The sequence below is a fragment of the Lampris incognitus genome, chromosome 17 (assembly GCF_029633865.1).
Source record: "Lampris incognitus isolate fLamInc1 chromosome 17, fLamInc1.hap2, whole genome shotgun sequence".
Lineage (NCBI taxonomy): Eukaryota > Metazoa > Chordata > Actinopteri > Lampriformes > Lampridae > Lampris > Lampris incognitus.
This window is the reverse complement of record NC_079227.1, coordinates 17,932,658-17,956,039: the sequence shown is the minus strand read 5'-3', so window position 1 is coordinate 17,956,039 and position 23,382 is coordinate 17,932,658. Positions and strand designations below refer to the sequence as shown.

The 23,382-nt window shown below is 41.7% G+C and overlaps 1 protein-coding gene across 1 annotated transcript in view; it reads left to right on the top strand.

Moving 5' to 3' along the window:
- Positions 1-19,383, top strand: part of gpam (glycerol-3-phosphate acyltransferase, mitochondrial) — a 42,249-nt gene extending 22,866 nt beyond the window's left edge. The window contains exons 12-21 of the mRNA XM_056297474.1: positions 562-647; positions 9,287-9,399; positions 11,208-11,278; positions 13,127-13,394; positions 13,766-13,923; positions 15,060-15,137; positions 16,049-16,186; positions 17,544-17,733; positions 18,142-18,200; positions 18,848-19,383. Coding sequence (XP_056153449.1) covers positions 562-647; positions 9,287-9,399; positions 11,208-11,278; positions 13,127-13,394; positions 13,766-13,923; positions 15,060-15,137; positions 16,049-16,186; positions 17,544-17,733; positions 18,142-18,200; positions 18,848-18,964 — 1,278 coding nt within the window. The 3' untranslated portion in view covers positions 18,965-19,383. The remainder of the gene's footprint in view (positions 1-561; positions 648-9,286; positions 9,400-11,207; positions 11,279-13,126; positions 13,395-13,765; positions 13,924-15,059; positions 15,138-16,048; positions 16,187-17,543; positions 17,734-18,141; positions 18,201-18,847) is intronic.
- The last annotated feature ends 3,999 nt before the right edge of the window (positions 19,384-23,382 follow it).

Below are 23,382 nucleotides of genomic sequence, written 5' to 3'. Positions count from 1 at the left end.
GGTTTTTTGGAACGTGTTGCAGGCATCAAATTCAAAATGAGTGAATATTTGCAAAAAACAATAAAATTTATCAGTTTGAACATTAAATATCTTGTCTTTGTAGTGTATTCAATTGAATATAGGTCGAAAAGGATTTGCAAATCATTGTATTCTGTTTTTATTTACGTTTTACACAACATCCCAACTTCATTGGAATTGGGGTTTGTAAATGAGTTGACCATGGTCTGATTCTGTTTACAAAAGAGATAATAATAACAATGGATTACATTTATATAGTGGTTTATCTTGACACCCAAAGCGCTTCACAGTGAAGGGGGGGTAGATGACATGTAGAAATTGAATTTATTTTAGACATTCTAGTATTATGAAATGTACATGAAAAAAAGCATTGTTTTACCTGCCCTGTCCGTATATTAAACTAACGTAGATATTACTGTTCACATGTAGCTTTATTGCGAGGAAAATCCATTCACCAATCAATACCAGCTTTATTTAACAATGCACAGTAGAGTCTATTAAAGGGTCTAAAGTGGCAGTGGGCCTTTTTTATGTCATTTACAGGAGTACCTCGATACCCAGAGGAGCCGCAACACACCACCCCCGCTGTCCCTGGAACACAGCCTGGTGCCCACTATCATTTCTGCTCAGTAGGTGTACATACACACAGACAATATGACAATTTACACACACACACACACACACACACACATATATATATATATATATATATATATTTACACACACACACATACTCTCTCTCTCTCTCTCCACACACACACACACACACACACACACACACACACACACACACACACACACACACACACACACACACACACACACTCTCTCTCTCTCTCTCTCTCTCTCTCCAGTGTTTCCCACATGTATAGAATTCATTGTGGGTGGCACGGCATGTGACAGATGAGTTCAGTAATAAACTAGTCAAAGTTTTATGAATAATTCTATTGTAAATGAATAACTACTCAAAATTAATAGCTATATCCATCCATCCATCCATCATCCGAACCACTTATGCTGCTCTCAGGTCGCGGGGATGCTGGAGCCTATCCCAGCAGTCATTGGGCGGCAGGTGGGGCGACATCCTGGATAGGCCGCCAGGCCATCACACAGGGCTAATATGTCAACAATAAATAACTATTAAGAAATAAATAACTATTTAGATATTGAAATACATTTTCCATTTTCAAAATATATTAAAGAAGAAAGCATAGACTTTAACTCTACTTTTTGATGAATATGTCAAAATAGATAACTATTTACATAAAGTATATTTCACATTTTCAAAATATACTCAAGCAATCAAACAATATTCGATATATAAATATTCAATTTAAATATTATTGATTATAATAATTAATATTATCAGTAATACTATTAGGGCGACAGGGTGGCGCAGTGGTTAGTGCGGTCGCCTCAAAGCAAGAAGGTTCTGGATTCAAGCCCTGGGGTAATCCAACCTTGGGGGTTGTCCTGGGTCGTCCTCTGTGTGGAGTTTGCTTGTTCTCCCCGTGTCTGTGTGAGTTTCCTCAGGGTGCTCCGATTTCCTCCCACAGTCCAAAAACATTTAGGTGAATCGGCTATACTAAATTGCCCCAGGGTGTGTGTGTGTGTGTGTGAGTGTAAGTGTGTGTGTTTGAGTGTGAGTGTGAGTGATGACCTGGCAGGGTGTCTCCCCATCTGTCGCCCAATGACTGCTGGGGTAGGCTCCAGCATCCCTGCGACCCTGAGAGCAGGATAAGCAGTTCAAATAATGGATGGATGGCATAATATTATTATTAGTTATATTATATAAATATCATTAATATTTAGATATTCAAGAGATCAAAAGCGAGACAAGGAGACTTGGTGGTGGAATGAAGAAGTACAGCAAAGTATACAGAGGAAGAGGTCGGCAAAGAAGAAGTGGGATAGTCAGAGAGATGAAGAAAGTAGACAGGAATACAAGGAGATCCAGTGTAAAGCCAAGAGAGAGGTGGCAAAGGAAAAGGCATATGGTGAGTTGTATGAGAGGTTAGACACAAAGGAAGGAGAAAAGGACTTGTACCGATTAGCTAGACAGAGGAGCTATCGTGGCAATTATTGAATTCCACGTTGACGGAAATGAGGAACGAGACAAAAATCTCTTACAGTATTGTCACACGATTTTAATATATGTCCACGTGGTCTTCAATACTGTATCCTCATTTAAGTAAAAAAGCAATATCATACAGTTCCTCTCCCCACAATCGCACAACTCTCTTCTCAACCCCGGGAATTGACTACGAGCTATCCTCGGGGGAGGTAGACTTCCTGGGTCTTAGGCGATTTTTCAATCCCTTCACCAAACTGGCCAGCCAGATTCCGCGCAGAGCGTGGGTCAAGGAAGAATATGAGTTAGGCTTCCTGGGCGAGCCCCCAAACTGTCATGGCAATTATTTAATTCCCCTCTGACAGAAATGAGGAACGAAACAAAAATCTCTTACAGTATTGTCACATGATTTTAATATATGTTCATGAACAGAGGCATCCACGCCCAGGTGCCTGAATGCGCAGCGATCAGTACAGTACAGTCTCTCTCATAGGACAGTTGTCTGTTCTTCCCCTCCTTATCTCATGTCTTCCAGCTGTCATCCACCAAGGCCATTTCTCCTTTTAGTGTGTACACACTTGCAACACTCAGTGAGTCTCCCATACAGCCAGCAATTAACAATAGGCCCTTATTTGTGCACCTGGAGAAGACACTTTATAAGACTACCTTTGTTCTACTACACATTGACTTCAAGCATCCAGCTAAGCAATGTAAGGTCATGGTGAAAGATTAAAAGTAAGCAAACCTCAAATACGAATTGCCCTCATAGGGACCAAGCTTGGAAGGATGTGCAGCAGGTTAGGGCGATCAAGGATAGAGATGGAAATGTGCTGACAAAGTGAGGGGAGTGTGTTGAGAACGTGGAAGGAGTACTGGAGCGAGAGAAGGTTGGATGATGTGGGCATAGAGAATCAGGAAGTGCAGTGAATCAACAAGGAGTAAGTGAGAACAGCTATGAAGAGGATGAAGAGTGGAAAGGCAGTTGATCCAGATGACATACCTGTGGAGGCATGGAGATGTTTAGGAGATGGCAGTGGGGTTTTTAACTAGATTGTTTAACACAATCTTTCCCTTTTGTATCTGTCCAAGTGGGAGAGTACTGCTGGCATCGTGTGTGGCTGCCGCTTCTCCCTCTCATAGGCCCCCTTCCCATCCACCCCTGTATGTCTGTGTTATGTTTATCTGTCGTCATGTTTCACCCCGTTTATTGTAAAGCAACTTTGAGTATTAGAAAAGCGCTATATAAGTTTTTTTTATTATTATTACAATCTTGGAAAGTGAGAGGATACCTGATGAGTGGAAGAGAAGCATACTGGTACCGATTTTCAAGAATAAGCGTGATGTGCAGAACTGTAGCAAATACAGAGGTATAAAGTTGATCAGCCACAGCATGAAGATATGGGAAAGAATAATAGAAGCTAGGTTAAGAGGAGAAGTGACGATTAGTGAGCAGCAGTATGGTTTCATGCCACAAAAGAGCATCACAGATGCAATGTTTGCTTTGAGAATGTTGATTGAGAAGTATAGAGAAGGCCAGAAGGAGTTACATTGTGTTTTTGTGGATTTAGGAGGTGTGGTATTGTATGAGGAAGTCAGGAGTTGTAGAGCAGTATGTAGGAATGGTGCAGGATATGTATGACAGTGGTGAGGTGTGTGGTTGGAATGACAGATGGGTTCAAGGTGGAGGTGGGATTACATCAAGGATCGGCTCTGAGCCCTTTCTTGTTTGCAATGGTGATGGGAAGGTTGACGGACGAGATCAGGCAGGAGTCTCTGTGGACTATGATGTTTGCAGATGACATTGTGATCTGTAGCAAGAGTGGGGTGCCAGTTGAGGAGAGCCTGGAGAGGTGGAGGTATGCACTGGAGAGAAGAGGAATGAAAGTCAGTAGGAGCAAGACGGAATACATACGCGTGAATGAGAGGGAGGACAGTGGAATGGTGAGGATGCAAGGAGTAGAGGTGATGAAAGAGTATGAGTTTAAATACTTGGGGTAAACTGTCCAACGTAACGGTGAGTGCAGAAGAGAGGTGAAGAAGCGAGTGCAGGCAGGGTGGAGTGGGTGGAGTAGAATGTCAGGAGTGATTTGCGACCGAAGGGTTCCAGCAAAAGTTAAAAGGGAAGGTTTACAAGATGGTTATGAGACCAGCTATGTTATATGGTTTGGAGACAGTGACACTGACGAAAAGACAGGAGGCAGAGCTGGAGGTGGCAGAGTTGAAGATACTAAGATTTTCATTGGGAGTGATGAAGAAGGACAGGATTAGGCACGAGTATATTTGAGGGACGGCTCAGGTTGGACAGTTTGGAGACAAAGCAAGAGAGGCAAGATTGAGATGGTTTGGACATGTGTGGAGGAGAGATGTTGGGTATATTGGGAGAAAGATGCTGAATATGGAGCTGCCAGAGAAGAGTAAAAGAGGAAGGCCAAAGAGGAGGTTTGTGGATGTGGTGAGGGAGGACATGCAGGTGGCTGGTGTGACAGAGGAAGATGCAGAGGACAGGAAGAAATGGATGATCTGCTAGTTAGTTATTAGTTAAGTTGTTTAGTTAACTTAAGTAAGTTAAGTAAGTTAACATTAGTTAACATTAGTTTGTTAGCTAGTTAGGGGTTGCTGGGAGCAGCCGAAAGTAGTAGTCGTAGTAGTAGTAGCAGTCGCAATTCAAGAGATCAAACTACTTACTCTACTTTTGGTCCAGAGTTGTTTTCCTTGGCCTTTTGTCATGGGCCTATTTACACAGTTGGCATTCCCTGTTGGAACATTTAGTTTTTCTTGCTTTGGAAAAAAAACATTTCTAACTCCTGTCTGTATGGGTATGCTTCAGGGGTAGGTCCATTTATTGAGATACTGAGGCATGTAGCCAGGTGCTCTCCTTTCAGCTTGTTTCTAAGGTCATTATTGACCTGAAATAAAAACAAACTTGCATAACCATTTTGAAAGGCTGCACAAGAAAAAATTTACAGAAAATGTACACGTTATGCTCTCTTGCATGGTTGAAAATCATTTACCCTGCTTATTGCTGAAAAGTCTCGCTCACAGTTAAAGCTGGAGACAGGGCTGGAGACAGTTCAGTGTCGAGGCTAACATTACTAACTAGCCAGTCCAACTATCCTCGTAAGTTATGTTAAAATATGATATGTAATATTAACACTTTAAATACGACAAAGCATTATTTTTTTAGGCATCCAAAACACAAACTGCTAAGTGTGGTGCTTTGATTGAGTTAGGGGAAAAAAAATTAACCTACCTCAAAAAAACTTGTTGCTGTTAGTCTCCCTTTGAAATTGGCATATGAAACGAATTGCTGTGTCACGCATGTCTTACATGCGCATTATCTTGAGAAGGGAGGGGATGAGTGAGGGGAGGGGGGCCTGAAGGTCTGCTGGTCTGTGTGCATTATGAAATGACAATTCTGCATCTTGATTAAACTGAAAAATTGGAATTCGGATTTTCTAATCTACTTGTGCGGGCCACCCAAGTAGAGCCTATGTATGGAAAACATGGCACTCACCGAACACTTTATTAGGAACACCTTTACTCCTGCATATTCATGCAATTATCTAATCAACCAGTTGTGTGATAGGAGTGCATGCATAAAATCATGCGGTATGGATGAGAAGCTTCTGTTAATGTTCACATCAATCATCAGAACGGGGAAGTTTGATCTCAGCGATTTCTACCGTGGCGTGATTGTTGGCGCCAGACAGGCTGGTTTGAGTATTTTTGTAACTGCTGATCTCTTGGGATTTTCACACACAACAGTCTCTAGAGTTTATTCAGAATAGTGCGTAAAACAAAAAAAAAATGCAGTAAGAGGCAACTCTGCGGACGGAAACGCCTTGTTGATGAGAGGTCAATGGAGAATTGCCAGACTGGTTTAAGCTGACAGAAAGGCTATGGTAACTCAGGATAACCACTCTGTACAATTGTGGTGAGCAGAAAAGCATCTCAGAATGCACAACACATCCAACCTTGAGACGGATGGGCTACAACTGCAGAAGACTGTGCCGGGTTTTACTTCTGTCAGCCAAGAACAGAAAGCTGAGGCTGCAGTGGGCACAGGATCACCAAAACTGGATAGTCGAAGACTGGAAAAACATAGCCTGGTCTGATGAATCTCGATTTCTGCTGAGGCACGTAGATGGTAGGGTCATAATTTGGTGCCAACAGCATGAAACCATGGACCCAACCAGCATTGTGTCAATAGTCCAGGCTGATAGCGGTGGTGTGTTCGTGTGGAGAATGTTCTTGGCACATTTTGGGCCCATTAATACCAATCAATCATCACTTGAATGCCACAGTGTTTTTGCTGACCATGTGCATCCCTTCATGACCAAAATTTACCCATCTTCTAATGGCTACTTCCAGCATGATAATCCACCATGTCATAAAGCAAAACTTGTCTCAAACTGGTTTCAGGAACATGACAATGAGGTCAGTGTTCTTCAGTGGCCTTCCCTGTCACCATATCTGAATCCAATGGAACACATTTGGAATGTGGTAGAACAGGAGATTCGCAGCATGAATATTCAGCTGAGAAATCTGCAGAAATTGCATGATGAAATTGTGTCAACATGTACCAGAATCTCAAAAAAATGTTTCGAACATCTTGTGGAATCTATGCCACGAAGAATTGAGGCTGTTTTGAGAGTGAAGGGGGGCCCTACCCACTTTTAGCATAATAAAGTGCTCAGTGATTGTATATATTCAGACAGGTGACAAATGAAAGGAAAAACCAGTATTAAGTGTAACATCCGCATTTTGTAATAAGTTGTTACATATTGCACCGGTTATTACAAAATGCGGATGTTACACTTTTTTATGAAGAAAACGTAATAATTTGGTGCATTATGTAATAAACCACCAAAATGTATGTCTTGATTTGAAAAAAACGTGGCGTTATTGCATAATGATGTGAAAATTTATTACATTATTACATAATGCGGCCTTATTACATAATGCGGCGCTACACACCTGAAATATCATGAACCATTCATTCTTTACCTCAAGTTCAGGTTTTCCCTCCCATGGCTTCGAAACAGTGTTTAGTATACATCTGAGGTCAGAGAAGTTAAGTTAACATGGAAGAGGGTCACTCCGGGCCAACATTGTCCCAGAATGAACAGCACACAAGTCGCCCTCTCACTAGGATTAGTAGTTTCATCCCAGCTTGGTTGGCGCGAGCCGAGGTTTCGTGGCAGTTTAGAAATCCACATAAGCACAGCTGTATAAGCAAATGAAGGATCTTTCAATGAGTTTGTTCCTCTTGAAAAGGGAGTGTATTAACAATGCTGAAGCCAGTAAAGCTTTGAGAGCAAAGTGAGATTAAATAATTTCACTTTCACAAAGAACACTATTCAACTATAGACATGCAAGCTACACCATAGTTGTTCTTTTGAGACGGTTGTTCCTTTGAGTTCTTATTTTTAAGAAAATTGAGTATGGGACCACAATGGAGAACTGGAAAAAAAAAGAAGCCGTCTGTCTCATGAACTGCCATACGACCCACGCAGTAGTAGAATGACAGACAAGACTGAATTATAATCATAAAGTATGTGATGTACAAATAATTTAGCCATTTACAGTTTTTTTCCTTGTGGTACTTTATATGCTAGGTAAAAACTACATGGTGTACAGATGCAGATGAGTCACCATAATCACATTTATGAAAACATATCTTCATCTGTTCAAATCAGTATCATTAAACTGTTCAGCTAATACTGATTCAAAATTGGGAAGGAAAAAACTTTTGTTCTTGTTAGGACCCTTATAAGTTCATTATTTTAATCCATTTTACATTTTCTCAGATGCTTTTGTCCAGAGACTTGTAAGCAATCATTCAGCAATTACCAGATATATTTGTATGTCAAGCTTCAAGCCCCTTAGAGCATTAAATAGTAATCATATTGCCAAGAACGCATGTCATGTCAAGTGCAAAGTGTGCCAAAAAGAAAAGAAAATGGCAGCACGGTGGCCCTGTGGTTGGTGCTGTTGCCTCACCGCAACAAGGTCCTGGGTTCGAACTCCGGGGTTGTCCAACCTTGGGGGTCATCCCAGGTCATCCTCTGTGTGGAGTTTGCATCTTCTCCCTGTGTCTGTGGTGGGTTTCCTCCGGGTGCTCCGGTTTCCTCCACCATCAAAAATACATGCATTAAGGTTAATACTCCTGTCTGTGCCCCTGACCGAGGCAATGGAAAGACGAACTGGAGTTGGTCCCCGGACGCTGCACAGCGGCTGTCCACTGCTCCTAGCTACACAGTTATGATGGCTTAAATGCTGAGAAAGAATTGCCCCACAGAGATTAATAAAAGTAGTTTAAAAAAACAGGTAGCTCACCAACAGTGCTATGACTTGGGTGTTAAAATTACAAATACACTTGGTAATTCCACAAATCAGTATAACAGTCATGCTTGGACACCATCTATGGATTAAGGTAAACCTGGAAACGGAAGCTTTCAGACATTTCTCGAATGAAGTGAGCAAGTCTGTAGCTTTGATGAGGGCCAGGAATTCGTCCCACCATTTTGGGGCCAGCTGAGAGAGTCTAGACCGAGAGCTTGGCCCCTTCAAAAGAGGTAGAAATATTTAAAATCTTTATCCTCTTTATGGAGAGAATATCATAAAATCAAATGTTTGCGGGTGTCTGGGTAGTGTAGCGGTCTATTCCATTGCCTACCAACACGGGGATCGCCAGTTTAAATCCCTGTGTTACCTCCAGCTTGGTCGGGCGGCCCTACAGACACAATTGGCCGTGTCTGCGGGTGGGAAGCTAGATGTGGGTATGTGTCCTGGTCGCTGTACTAGCGCCTCCTCCGGTCGGTTGGGGCACCTGTTTGGGGAGGAGGGGGAACTGGGGGGAATAGCGTGATCCTCCCACATGCTATTCCCCCTGGCGAAACTCCTCACTGTCAGGTGAAAAGAAGTGGCTGGCGACTCCACATGTATCGGAGGAGACGTGGTATTCTGCAGCCTTCCCCAGATTGGCAGAGGGAGTGGAGCAGCGACCGGGACGACTCGGAAGAGTGGGGTAAATGGCCAAGTACAATTGGGGAGATAAAGGGAGAGAAAAAAAAAATCAAATGTTTGCCCATGCAATTTAACAAATAAAATGGTTTTACTTTCCAGGCTGACCTTTTGTTCAGTGGTCTATCCTAAAATGAGTTATGGCATGTAGAGCTGTTGTCTTTCCTCCAGACCTGATGCTGTGCTGTTTGAGGGCCAGGAGGAGGAGGAGCTGAACAGAGAGCTACCTGATGACCTCTGCAGACGACAAGTCATTGCCAACCTGGCTAAGCACGTCCTCTTCAGTAAGGAATCTTTGTGACCACTGAGTCCATGGGTTTAATCTTTATTTGTGGCTCGTGCAGTTGATAATGACAGGTCACATTCAACCTGATCAAGCAGCTAATGTTGTTGGGGCATCCGGTTAGTGTAGCAGTCTATTCCGTTGCCTACCAACACGGAGATCGCCAGTTCAAATCCTCGTGTTACCTCCGGCATGGTCAACTGTCCCTACAGACACAATTGGCCACGTCTGCGGGTGGGAAGCTTGATGTGGGTATGTGTCCTGGTCGCTGCACTAGCACCTCCTCTGGTCGGTCAGGGCGCCTGTTCGGGAGGAAGGGGGAACTGGGGGGAATAGCGTGATCCTCCCATGTGCTACGTTCCCCTGGCGAAGCTCCTCACTGTCAGGTGAAAAGAAGTGGCTGGCAACTCCACATGTATTGGAGGAGGCATGCGGTAGTCTGCAGCCCTCCCCGGATCGGCAGAGGGGGTGAAGCAGAGATCGGGACTGCTTGGAAGAGTAGGGTAATTGACTGGATACAATAAGGGAGAAAAGGGGAGGGGTCAAAAAAAGCAGCTAATGTTGTAACTCAAATGTTAAAACCATACAGTTCAGTATGTAAAGTATGTTAGGGACAGTAAAGGCAGACACTTTTGCATTGTTAATTTACAGAAAGTTGGGGGTGTTGGCACAGACATGACGGCTGACATTGAGTACACTATATGTGTCTCAGCCAACAAGACATCATTATTCTATGCTCACTCAAGTGGATTATGGTGCCATATAGCCTATCACGTTTAGAATATTTTGGGTCAATAATGCTGCATCTGCAAAATCCTTGCCTCTATTCATCATATATTCACTTTTAAAAGGAGAAAAGCTATGATTCAAAGTGATTAGGCTTGTTAATTTCAACAAGGATATCGGATAGAAATATTTTTCACCTTACACCCAACTCATTTTTTATTTTCGTCAGCCATTTTTGTAAAGTAGTAACGCCTTTATTAAACACAAAGATTACCTCCAGATGCTTTGGGTAGCAGTACACCTGCTTGCTGCAGCAGAGGAAGCAGGAATGAAACACCATCTACCAACACCGCCTCTAATTGAAATACAACACAGCATAGCATCACTCCATCCCCTTAACATCCCTCTGGGCTTTTTGTCCTGTAGTAACACAACAAAAACCGGTTCTCCCCGGCTCATTCAGCTGCATTCCCCCTACACTTAGCCTTATTTTACCCTGAGCCAATCACAACTTCCCCAGCCAGATGGCATGTTGTTTTCAGCCAATGGGGTGAAGGGGAGGATGTAGACGCAGGAGAGGGGTGGAATTGCAGTGTCAGTGGTGCTGCTCGTAAATGTTTTACACTCCTGCTCATGGTGTTGAAGATGACCACGGTCCACTGACACTTTCCAGCTGCCTGGCGATTTGTAACCAAAACGTGCATACACACTCGTGTGTGCATGCACAACATCTTTGTGTGTCCATTCATATTGTTTTATTACAACTGTTGTCATGCCTAACTATGGGTATATTTTATTGTTGTGTTATGAAGTCGGTAATTTATAGTTACCTGTAGATGAAGAGGACAGAACTAGTTAAATGTTTTGGTTTGTTATGGTGTATGGCCAGCCAGTCCTTTCTGCCATCACATTACTGACCCTCCCTCGGGAGCTGTTGTTGTGATGTACAGCATTGTAATTAGACTGATTGAGACCCACTGGTCAGGTCGGAAGGTATCTGCTCGGGTGTTAACTGTGTGTCTGACCAGAGCTGTCAAGTGTGGCAGATCAGTCAACATGTCCCCTTTCTATTCCCCCTCACAGCGGCTAACAAGTCCTCAGCGGTTATGTCCACCCATATCGTAGCCTGTCTGCTACTGTACAGACACAGACAGGTAAGTCATAGAGAAACAGCCCCCACCCCCGACCAGCCACACCCCCCCCCACACACACACACACACGTGCCGTTCTTCCTCACTGTTCTGTCTGTCTCTACCCCTACCCCTTCTTTACCTCCTCTCTTTTTTATTTTATTTTTGTGCCTCTTGAATCTCTTTCAAAAGCCAAGGTGATCCAAATGTCACTGACCACAGCATCATTGTCACTGATGATTTCATCTCCCTTCTGAGATATCAGTCACCCTGCACCCTCTCCCAACATCTTGCTGCTGTTTAAGTTCGTAGTGAACTTACTTTGCCCTCTGCAGGCACAGTGGTGTAAGTATATGACAATGGAAAAGGGTTAATGAAATAACCTTTCTTTTTATGTTAAAGCGGCCAGTGCCTCAAAGAAAGATATTAGGCAACTGGGAAGTTGTGAAAGATCATTTTCGATGGAATCTTCATTATTTTGATGTATATCTGGAATAACTTTAGGTTGAATGCTGATAACGCAACAAATTGCCCTCATTGACTGAATTGGCCTTTGTGCAGTTTACCTACTAATCAGTATGCTGTTTACATGATGTAATTTTATACTATGGTAGTTTAATTGGCCCACTTAACTTCTGTGTTACGCTATAAGTGCCGGGATGTTTTAGGGTTTTGTGGATTTGGTTAACATTTAACAACGAATTTATACAAACTGGAAAAAAATAAGTACTACTACTAACAATTATGATGATAATAATAATAATAATCATAATAATGATAGTCATCATCCTTATCATCAAAAACATACATCACCTCACACCCTCTTACCCTTAGTACAGGTGTTCCTCAAGGCTGTGTTCTCTCCCCCTGGCTCTTCTCACTTAACACCACCCACTTTACATCCATGGATAGCTCTGTGAAAATAATAAAATACACAGACGGCACAACCATTGTAGGCCTCATCTCCAGCAGTGATGAAACCCAATACCACACTGAAGTAGACCAAGCTGTCACTTGGTGTGCAAACAACAACCTTCTGCTTAATATAGCCAAAACCCAAGAACTCAGTATTGACTTCCAATGCATGCCGAATCCTAAAAGACTCATACAAATGAACGGAGACCCCATCACCATCACCAACTCTTTTAAATTCCTTGGAACATACATCAGCAATAACCTGAAGTGGAAAATTAACACACAACACGTCATTGCAAAAGCTCAACAACGACTTTACTTTCTTAGGCAGCTTAAAAAATACCGGATCAAACATCAACTACTCGTTCTGTTTTACTCAGCCATTATCGAATCCATCATAACATCTTCTATTACAGTATGGTACGGTGGCACGGACAGTCAAACACGGAAAAAACTGCAGCGGATTGTCAACAAGTCATCCAAAATCATAGGCAACCCACTCCCCTCAGTTGAATCTCTACATACTAACCGGACTGTAAAGCGAGCAAAGAAGATCATCTCCGACCCCTCACATCCTGCTCATCACCTCTTCCAGCTCCTTCCCTCAGGGAGGCGCTACAGGTCACTGTCCACTAAGACTAAATGCTTCACAAACAGTTTTTTCCCCTAGCTGTCAGGACTCTGAATTCCTCCCTATAGTCCCCTCCTCACACACCATTGGCATAAAGACCACCATTCACCTAATTGTTATGCGTGATATGTTTATTGCTGTTATTGTGTAACTATTGTTCGTGATAATATGTGGAGTGGACTAATTAATGAAAATTATTTTAACTGTCGACCTTTGTACCTGGAAAAGCTCTTAGTTGTTTCTTTTGTTTTTAAAATTGTGTCAAATTTTCTGGCTAACAGACAAGCCAGCATTTCCCAACTGTGTTTACAATGGCTCCTCTCTAGGGGGTGGTGCTGTCCAAGCTGGTAGAAGACTTCTTCAACATGAAAGAGGAGATCCTGTCGCGGGATTTTGACCTGGGCTTCTCAGGCAACTCGGAGGACGTAGTCATGCATGCCCTCCACCTACTGGGCAACTGTGTCAACGTGACCAGCAGCACCAACCGCAATGGCGAGTTCACCATTGCCCCAAGCTACACTGTGCCAGCATTATTTGAGCTCAACTTCTACAGCAATGGCCTTTTCCATGTCTTCATTGCTGATGCAATCATTGGTAGGTTGAGCTAACTGTAGTTTGTTCTTCAAGCAGGATGGTCCGTTTCTTTAGTCGGGGTGCCAGCTCAGATTTCTTTTTGATGCTTACTGCAAATCTTGCAACAGCCTTGAAATAGTCCTCTACCTATTTTGCTACCAGTTTTCAAGAGTTTAGAAAGATGCATAAGGTATGGGATAGTTCTGAAGTCGTATACTATCAGTTTCACTTTTACCTGGTGATTTTAGTAAAGATCATTGTTAGACTTTAGAACTGTCACATATGAAGTTATATTTTTTGCAAAGTTAACACTTGATATGGTCAAGGCAAGTAGTGAGGAGTTTGATGACACCATGATTTTCAAATAAGTCTTTTGTTGACTTGGTCCCTAGCTTGCAGTATTCTGGCCTTGCAGCGAGAGCTGATGGTGGACTTGGAGTCTGATCAGCAGCCTGTTATTGCCAACAGCTTCCTCCTGAGTCAGGAGAGACTGATCCGCAAGGCGGCTGGACTCTCCCACTTCCTCACCAATGAGGTGGCCGTGGCACCCGTAAGTCCACTGTCACATATTTCTATTCTAAGGCCTTCCATCTGTACTAAAATAGTCCAAGAAATGAAGAAAAATATTGGAATTGTATGAAAAAAAAAGTTAGCACACACTACATTGTTAATATTGTTTGATTGTTGATTGCTGAAAACAGGTCAGTCATTGCCTGCACCTATCACCCTGTTCACCATCAATGGTTGGGTTTATGAGCTGGCAGACATTAGAAAAGAGATCAGCTTGGTGTGTGGAACATGCTAACAGTCTTTCATAAATAGAAAACCCAAGTCCTCAAGCACACTTTAACATATGGTCGTACATAAATCATAATCAGAATATTGAGTATGTGTCTGGGGAGGAATTAAGTCTGGCATTTTTGCTGTTGCGTCTACTGCTAAATTAAGTAGTCAAAGTCAATAAGGGCTTTTCCAAGACATCATCAGGCAGCAGTCGGTGAACCAGTGTTTTGGCTAACACTGCAAAAATCTCGATTGGGTTGCATTATGGGGAAAAGATGTCAGCTTACAATTAAGCAAGGGTTTGAACATTTTCACCAGGGAACAAAGCCTGTTCTTTTATTTGTCTGGTGGCTTAGTGCACAAGTGATGTACCCACTGTATTTGAATCATCTCAACTCAAACTATGTGTAAAAGTGATGTGTACCTACTGTAATTTGATTCGTGCTAATATTTATCTCATAATTAAGAATAATTATTCTTGTTGTGCTGGCTCCAAAGATAAATGGTGGCTGCGTAAGGTTTTAGCCTGCACATGATTTGAGAGACTGAGGGCCAAGGACAAATAAGCGGCCCTAAAGTCATTCATTCTTCTTCTCATCGAATCCTTATCTTGCTTCTCATTTTTTATTCGGCAAGATGTCACGCCATTCTCATTTCAAATACTACTAGAGTATGAGATGTTGCAGTTTAAATGTGGTGCAGATTTTTATTAGATTCGTAGTTGTTGTTTTTTTTTCTCATTAGTCTACAGGTTCCCTCATCAGTCTGCCTCAGTTATGATTTGTTTGTTGTGTGTACTAAAAAGTTGTTGTTGGGTTTTCTTTTACATTGTACACAATATCATCATTTTTTTTCATATGTTATATCTTTGTAAGAGGCCATCTCCTCTTGTCCGTCCCACAGCCATGCCAGACAATCTATCAGGTCTTCCATGACGCTGTGACCCGGTTGATTCAGTATGGAGTTCTCTACGTGGCAGAGGTCAGTTCCACACAAACACCCTCTGCTGGTGGACATCAAAATGGTGGTCTATGGTCAAGATACTGACTATAAAAAGCCTTTATAGCTTACTTAGAACGTTTTTTCAAGTAATCGGGTCACACTTTATTTGAAGGGATGTGACATGACACTGTCATAACCGTGACATGACACTTGCCATGAACATGAAAGAATCTTTATGATTGCTTGACTGCTGTCATTAAGTGTCATTCAGTCAAGTGTGTAATTTTTAATGCAAAGTTGGTTGACATTGTTTGAGATGTCTTTGTTGTAGCCACCTGAGTGGGATCGAGCCGCTCGAGTAAGATATGTTTTGCACGTTTGTTGCTCGAAAACAGATATCTCAAACAATGTCAATGTTACATTAAAAATGATATAATTGACCAAATGACATTTAATGACAACAGTCATAAACATTCATAAAGAATCCTTTATGTTGATGGCAGGTGTCATGTCGGTCTTATGCACACCCCTTTAAATAAAGTGTTACCAGTAATTGTTGCTGTCTGTAAATCTGTCGTAATGCTGTCTTAGTGATTGTCTACACACCCTCGAAATTTGGTGTGACATTCCAGGTTTTTATTGACCACTTTTTTATTTTTTCAATCATGGTCAGGTGTTAAATGTAAGTGAGAGATTTTGGATACAAAATGTTGTTGTTTTCATCCTTTGCCCTGTTCCCTGTGTTAAAAAATAAGATTATGGGGTTCTGCTAGTCAAATACATACATGTTGCAAAAAAACATCTGTTTAATAATATTGCGACACAACTGCTGTGAATCAAAATGATTGCCTAAGTGATACTTTATTTCAAAATGTTCAGTACATTTGCCCATGTAGACATTCATGAACAGCAGAGTTTAGTGTGTGTGTGCGTGTATGTGTGTGTGTCAGGAGGACCAGGAGGAATTGAGCCCCAGCCCTACAGAGGAGCCTTGGCCCAAGAAGTTCCCAGAGCCCCTCTCCTGGAGAAGTGATGAGGAGGATGAGGACAGTGACTTTGGGGAGGAACAGAGAGACCGTTACTTAAAGGTCCATTTTGGTCACTACGTTAAATACTCTTATCTATGGATGCACTAATATCACCTTTTTTTCAAACCAAGTACAAGTATTTACATTTGGGTACTTGCCGATACCAAGTACCGATATGAGTTCTTAATAATACCATTACAGTTCTAACAATGAGCAAACAGCACTGCCACACATTTCCCCTCACATCCACATCCACATTCAGTGGATTTTAGTACAACATAAACCGAAGCAGAACAACTGAAATGATATGTTATCACTAGTGCCAGACGCAGACTTGGCGCCTCACCATAGCCGGGGCGGAGCAGGGTTTTTTTACCCAACACCAACTGCATCTGTGTTGCATGTGGATGCCTGCCAGTCATGATTTCTGAGGAGATTTCTGCATGCATATTGAGTTTTACCAAGTGATAATGCAGTTGGTTATGCTGGTTTTGGAAGCGTAGGCTATATTAACTGGTACTGAGTTAATTAACTAGATCGTTTTAGCTACAGGGTCATGGATACACATTGATTTGATTGATTTATTTTAATATGCAATGAAAAAAAACTACAAGGCTGCATTGCTGTGTCCCGTTGCCTCTGGTACAATGAGGTATTCATTTTAATCATTTTCAAACAGGTTGTACTCATTTTATACACAGTTATATGTAGTTTTTACCTATTGAAACATAACTTAAGCAGAAAACATGGCTGGCACACAACCACGTGCAGCACAGTGGCGGGGTAGCAGGTAGAAACACCCGCTCTGCACTGCTTATGTGGTGTGCTGCGTCCATGCCTGGGCTGTCTGCACACATCCAAGTTACACACACTTGTAACTTTGTCATTTCTCGCTCCGTTTGGACAAATGACACATCAGCATGTTCATCTGCTTCTAGCCGTCGCTCTGCGTCATCTGTCTAGCTCCATCTTCTCTTCTTCCTGTACAAATGGCAAAAAAGGCACCGCTCACTTTTCACAATTTCAGCAGGAATTGTCTAGTCGGGTATTGGTTGCAGTTGTATTGGAGTGTTTTTACTAGTTCATGAGGACGGTATGGGCCAATACCCAGTACTGGTATTGGTGTTAGTGCGTCCCTGCTCTTATCTGTCAAAATATTCAATGCCACCTTATTGTAAACCAGCAAAACATCTTGGGGCACCCCCATACTTGCAAAACATCTGCTCCCAGACACCATAGTACACAGTGGTTCTTATTAAGGTTTATCACTTAAAGGCCCATCACAGACTACGTCTTAACCAAAATTAATGGTACAGTAAAAATATAATACATTCATCAGTTGTTACAGGAATTCTTGCAGTAGAAATCCGATCCCAACATTCTCTCTTTCCCTTTCCGTCTCCTAATCTGCCGTCAGGTGAGCATGTCCTCAGAGCACCAGGAGTTCTTCGTCTTCCTACAGCGACTGGTCAGCCCAGTGCTGGAGGCCTACAGTGGGGCAGCCATCTTCGTCCACAGCCTGAGCCAGCCCATGGCCGAACGTGACTACACTCAGCAGCTCTTTAGATATCTGCTCACCCGCACAGAGAGAGGAGTGGCTGCTTATGGTAATACCAATATTACTTTAGTTTTGACGCAGCATTCACCCTCCAATGATATCCCCTACACTCACCTTAAACTGGCAGAAAAAAAATCTGAAATATGTTATTCAGCCTTGTCCCCTCAAATTACAAGTATCAAAATAAAAGCCATTTTTAAACTCCCAACAAGCTACTGCAGCTTATACTCAAAATGTATTCAGTATTCTTAAAATGTCAGCAGGAACTAGCTACTACTGTCTCTTATAACTAGACAAACTTGAAAACAGACACACACACACACATACACACACACACACACACACACATATATATATATATATATATATATATATATATATATATATATATATATATATATATATATACGTATATGACGGCTGAGCCTTGCCTAATCCTATCCACCTTGTCTTCTAGGTGAAAGTGCGACGCATTATCTGGTCAAGAACACAGTGAAAACGTTCAAAGAGCTGGGGGTAAGAGTGTTTTTCCTTTAAGTTGCCTGTACAGTGTAAGTGTAGCTAACTGACTAATGGTCTTGACTAAGCAGTGGACTCACTTTGGAGTTAATGGCATTTGTCTGTCACAAAGTCTGATGTGTTTTTGAAATGGACTGATGGTTGAGAATTAAGAGTAATTGAGAAGTGAAATACAGATTTACGAATCATATATCTGAAATTTAGACCTGAACAGAAAGTCCTTTTTGATACTTTCCCTGGTAAATTTCAGACAATACTGAATCCACTAATATCCAAATCTTGAACACTTTTGCATTTGCTTGTTTTAATAGTTACTGTCCGCAGCATGGGATACAACTTTCATATCACATAACATTTTCAGCCAATCAGCAGAAAATGTGCAGAATAAGGCAGGTAGCATCAAGTTTGAAGAGAAAGTTGTTTCCATGAAGCAGACTAAGCTCATTGAAAACCTTTACCAACAATAACTAAAAACCAGGTTCAGCTGTTTTATTTTATCTATTTTTTTTGGTTTTTTTTGGGGGGGGGTTGCTCATCTCTGGGGTCTGGAATGTTGAGACATTCAAAAATGATCTTCAGGATTGTAGGATTAATGGCATTTTCCTCTCCCATCATCTCCCATCATGGGATTTTTGTGGCTTTAGGTGCTGAAGGAGAGGCGGGAGAATCGGGTGATGACTCTGGAGTTGAGCAGTACCTTCCTACCTCAGGCTAATCGGAACAAACTCCTGCAGTACATCTTAGGTTTCATCCTGCTGTGACCTAGACACCTTCAGTACAACTTGGACTCCTGGCTCCTTCCAACAAAGGGCTTCTACTGGCTAATTCTCACTAATCCAGGTGCTACACTGTGGAAAGCTTTACCAGGAAGTGCCTTCACGCAATAGCCGCTAACCGTTAGACGTTAGCCGGGAAAGATTTTAAGCGAGTCTTCCCTTCTTTGCTCCAGTTAAGGACTCCCATCCCCCTGTCATAGAACTGTGCAGCTAGTAAAACAAGTGAACAGCTCTCTGAAGAGGTACCTGTAGGAATAGTCCTCTGTCTGTGTCTTTGCTTTGCCAGTGAAGACAAGAGGAAACTTTTAAACTTAAGGAAAAAATATTTACCAGTTAATCTACTCCGACAGTGTAGAAAATGTCACCTTTAGAGCAGTTCGAACAAAGTAAGCTGCCTTTGGCGTGAACAAGCAAGATAATATGTCTCAGCAATGGGAAGCATAAATCATCATAAACCATCAAGGACATTTTTATGTTAGCTCTTAAAACTCTTAGTTGTAAAATTGCCTTTTTTCAACATCCATTATAACAGCAAGTAAAAATTCAAGTTTAACAGAAAAGGTTAATTTAAAAATGAATACCGTGGCATGTATTCTCAAAGCAGAACAATTTATAGTGTGCAGTTTGTACAGCTTGGTAGGAAATCCTAAATCCTTAGAGACGTAATACTGGAGTGCCCAAAACCGTTATGTTGTATTTAAATCACAGCATTTTATTCATCGTTAAAGGGAGATAAGGTCTGCTTCATAATGCTCACTGGCTTTAGATTTCAAAATAGGAACAGCAACCTGTTGCACTCGTGCAAAAATATCTACTTTGCTAAGTCAAAGATATACCCATTGCTGGTCCAGCAAAGCTTGAGCCTGAGCCACTAGCATTTAAGTGCATTTAGTAATGTTTTGGTTTTGGACCTGTTTGCCTAACATCTCTCACACAACGAATGTTACAAGTAGCGCACGTAAAATACACAATTCCTTTCAGCACAACTGCTTAAATCAAGTGCAGTGAGCTGTGATACTTGATGTATATTTGAGGAAAAGATTGATTCAGGAATAGCTCCATTTCTTTTGAATCAAGGCACTGCAAAAGCAATTTTTGTAGCACTACTGCTGAAAAAAAAATCCTTCCAAAGTTGGGCATTATGAAGACATGGCAAATAAGTAGTATGCTTACAATAAAAGGTACATATCTAATGAGAAATCCTTTTTTTTTTATTCTGATAGCTAACATCTTTTGCAAGATAGTGGCTTAACCCTTTTTAACAAAGTTGTGTCTCTTGAAGAAGTGGGAGATACATTTCTACTTTGTGTTGTTTACGTTGTTTTGTATACAAATTGCTATGAAATTGAAAATCACAGGCGTTAGTTCTCTCTGGTTGTCCTTTTATTGTCCTTTTTCTGTTAAAAAAAATATTTCACTTAGGTAGATAATTTTCATCTCTAATATACCATTTACTTTTTATCATTTTTCCGTTTTCAGAAAACCCCAATCTAAAAGTAAACCTTACTTTGAACACATCTACCAGCGAGAAAAGTAGGTCCCACTGATGTTAATTCATTCTGTCCCCCAGACCAAAGTCATTCTGGCTTTTTACAAAGGTTAGCATGGAGAAGTAAGGGGAAAGATGGATCTCTGGTGATGCCGACCCCACGGCCACTAAATGATGGAGGACGACTCTTACTGAGCTCTGTGGAGGAGCAGGCTCTTTAAATTGAAAACATTCTGCCCAAGTGAAACATTGCTGAACACCTCACCTCACAATATATGTGCGTTTTAGCTGCAGAACGTGCTACGTCAGTCCTACCTTACACCTCATTTTTACTGCACTGTACAATGACATCTAGTCATGACAACATGCCACATTTAGGTCCTGTCCGTATACCTCCAAAACGTTTTCTTTTGCCTCGTTTTTTTTTGTTTTTTTTTTAAAAAGACAGATATCCACCTCATTTTTCCAAAAAAATAATAATAATAATGCAAAACATACCTACTTGCAAAAGTACATTTTGAATGCAAACATCTGAATACAGCCGACTCCTCGTTGGTTTGTAAATGTTCACGTTGCTCTAATCTATGTGCGCACAGTATGAAACAGGAAAGAAATAGGAAATGATGGAGTGATTTTGGTACGGCGGTGAAAGCCAGCGGAGGTACTGGGAAATTACCATCATGGCAGGAGGAGCTGGTAACACAAACCTTAGGCTGGTGTGGAGGGAGCAGTATGAATAATACAAGTCTGCTCTCTTTTTATTTCAATGTGAACAATTTCTGAATCCAGTGAATGTGAATTAGGTGTATTAATTAGGTATGTGATCGTTTTTTTTAGCCCTGAAATGCAAGGCTACATTGCATGTATTTGTAATATATATATAGATATATACATACAAACAAATATTTTAAATGGTGACCGTTGGTCGACAAGGCCCCTAATACTAAGTTATTTAAATACTTTGGCAGAACCTACAGCGTTATTGAATATTTCAGACCTGCGTAGTACTATGCAGTTTTCCAAAAAATATATAAAATTGTAATATTTATGTGAAAGTTTTTCTTATAACTGTGGTGGATTTCAGTTGTCGCGTATGCCATCTCAACCCGAGGGGGAGCAAATCATGAAATAACCCCGCCGGTGGATTATGTTACCAGTTGTGTTACGGATCAAAAAGAATGATGCCCACGGTATGTCGACGAACGGATAAGTATGTCATTTAAACAGGAGCGCGATCGGCGTGCACATTATCTGCTTACAGTCCCGCGACTTTCTATCAAGTCAGTTGATTTTCATTACATTACCAGAGATCTTGTGCACTTACTGTAAAGCAATACCGAATCCACAATTTCTACGGTACGCAAAGCTGCCCTGTCATAACCACTGTGTGTACTGTACTGTATGAGCTGGTAGCCTTTAATCTCACTGAGACTTAAATGTGAACTCTCTACTGGCATGAGAAATGTGTGTTACGGTAGTGTGTGGGTACTTTGTTTTGAAGAGAGTGATGTACGCTGGTGTAACATGGAAAATAAAAGTAAACTTTGTTACCTCTTGAATGTAACTCACCTGTTCCCCAGATAGTTGATGTGTTAGAGTACTGTGTGCACAGACATCGTGTAGTTTTATGACCTCTTATTTACAAAATTCAGTCAGACTTGTACAACAGAATGATGCAAAATAATCACCTCAACACGGTAGCATAAAGATGCCTGTTTCTCTGGAGCAGGATGCCTTTTAAAAGCAATGTTAGTGGTCTCTCTATGTGTTTGTTCTTTTTTTTTTGGTTGTGTGCATGTTAATAAAGCTCACCTTGCTTGGGCATAAAAAAAAAAGTTTAACTTTGGAAAAAGTAGAAGTAAAGCACTTGAGTTTACTGTAAGAGGAATCACCAGCCGCCGAGGGGGGGAAAAATGTCACAAACAAAGATGTCACGTTTTTCTGTTCTCGCTTCCATAGAGCAAACCAGTGTCCAAGTACAGTCGACATCATTAGGTTTTGTTTTTAAATAAATTAATGATAGATTAACAATAGTGTCTTCTGTGTTTTTTTCAGATGAGAACGGTGGGATACAGTGTGAGTAACTTGTGTGCGCTGTATGTGCTCTGCTTTATCCCACATGTCAGCAACACACACAGCACCTGACACAGTAACATGTCCTGAGGGAAAGACATAAGGTTTAATGCACCATGCTAAGAGTTTTCTGAGGACGAGTTTAAATGCTTGGGGTCAACTGTTCAAAGTAATGGGTAGTGTGGAAGAGCGGTGAAAAAGAGAGTGGAGGTGGAGTGGGTGGAGAAGAGTGTCAGGAGTGATTTCAGGAATGATCAGGAACAAATTATTGTCATTTCTTTCGTATTCTTGCGTACACAAAAGAAACAAAATTCTGTTTCCCCCAGCCCACAGCAGTGCGACACAAAAGACAAAATTTCCCAAAAACATAAAAAAACAGAAAGAACAAAGCAAAAAAAACAAACAGTTAACAACACAGTCCAAAAATTCCACCGTCGAGAGCACGAAAGCCAGCCAGGATGACTGTCAGAACTGCCAGTCTGCATGGGCTAGCAGTTAGCTTAGCCTGCCCCGCTTCCGCGTCCTGTCAGACCGCCCTTGGTGTTACCTCTTTGGGCCGTAGTCCCTGGGCCCCACAAGACGCAGCAGACCAAGTTCTCCCAGCCGATCCAGCGCCAGCTCCCCCAGCCATCAAACAAAGACAAAACAAACTTAGATGCAGACGTAGACAAAGACACTGCATGGATGGCACTGGGTGAGGCCGCCGCAAACGTAAGTTTGCGCCACCATCTTCCCACACCGGTACTGGGTGAGGCCGCCGCAAACGTAAGTTCTTGCCACCATCTTCTCACACTCTTAGTGGGTGAGGCCGCTGCAAATGTGAATTTGCGCCACCGTCTTC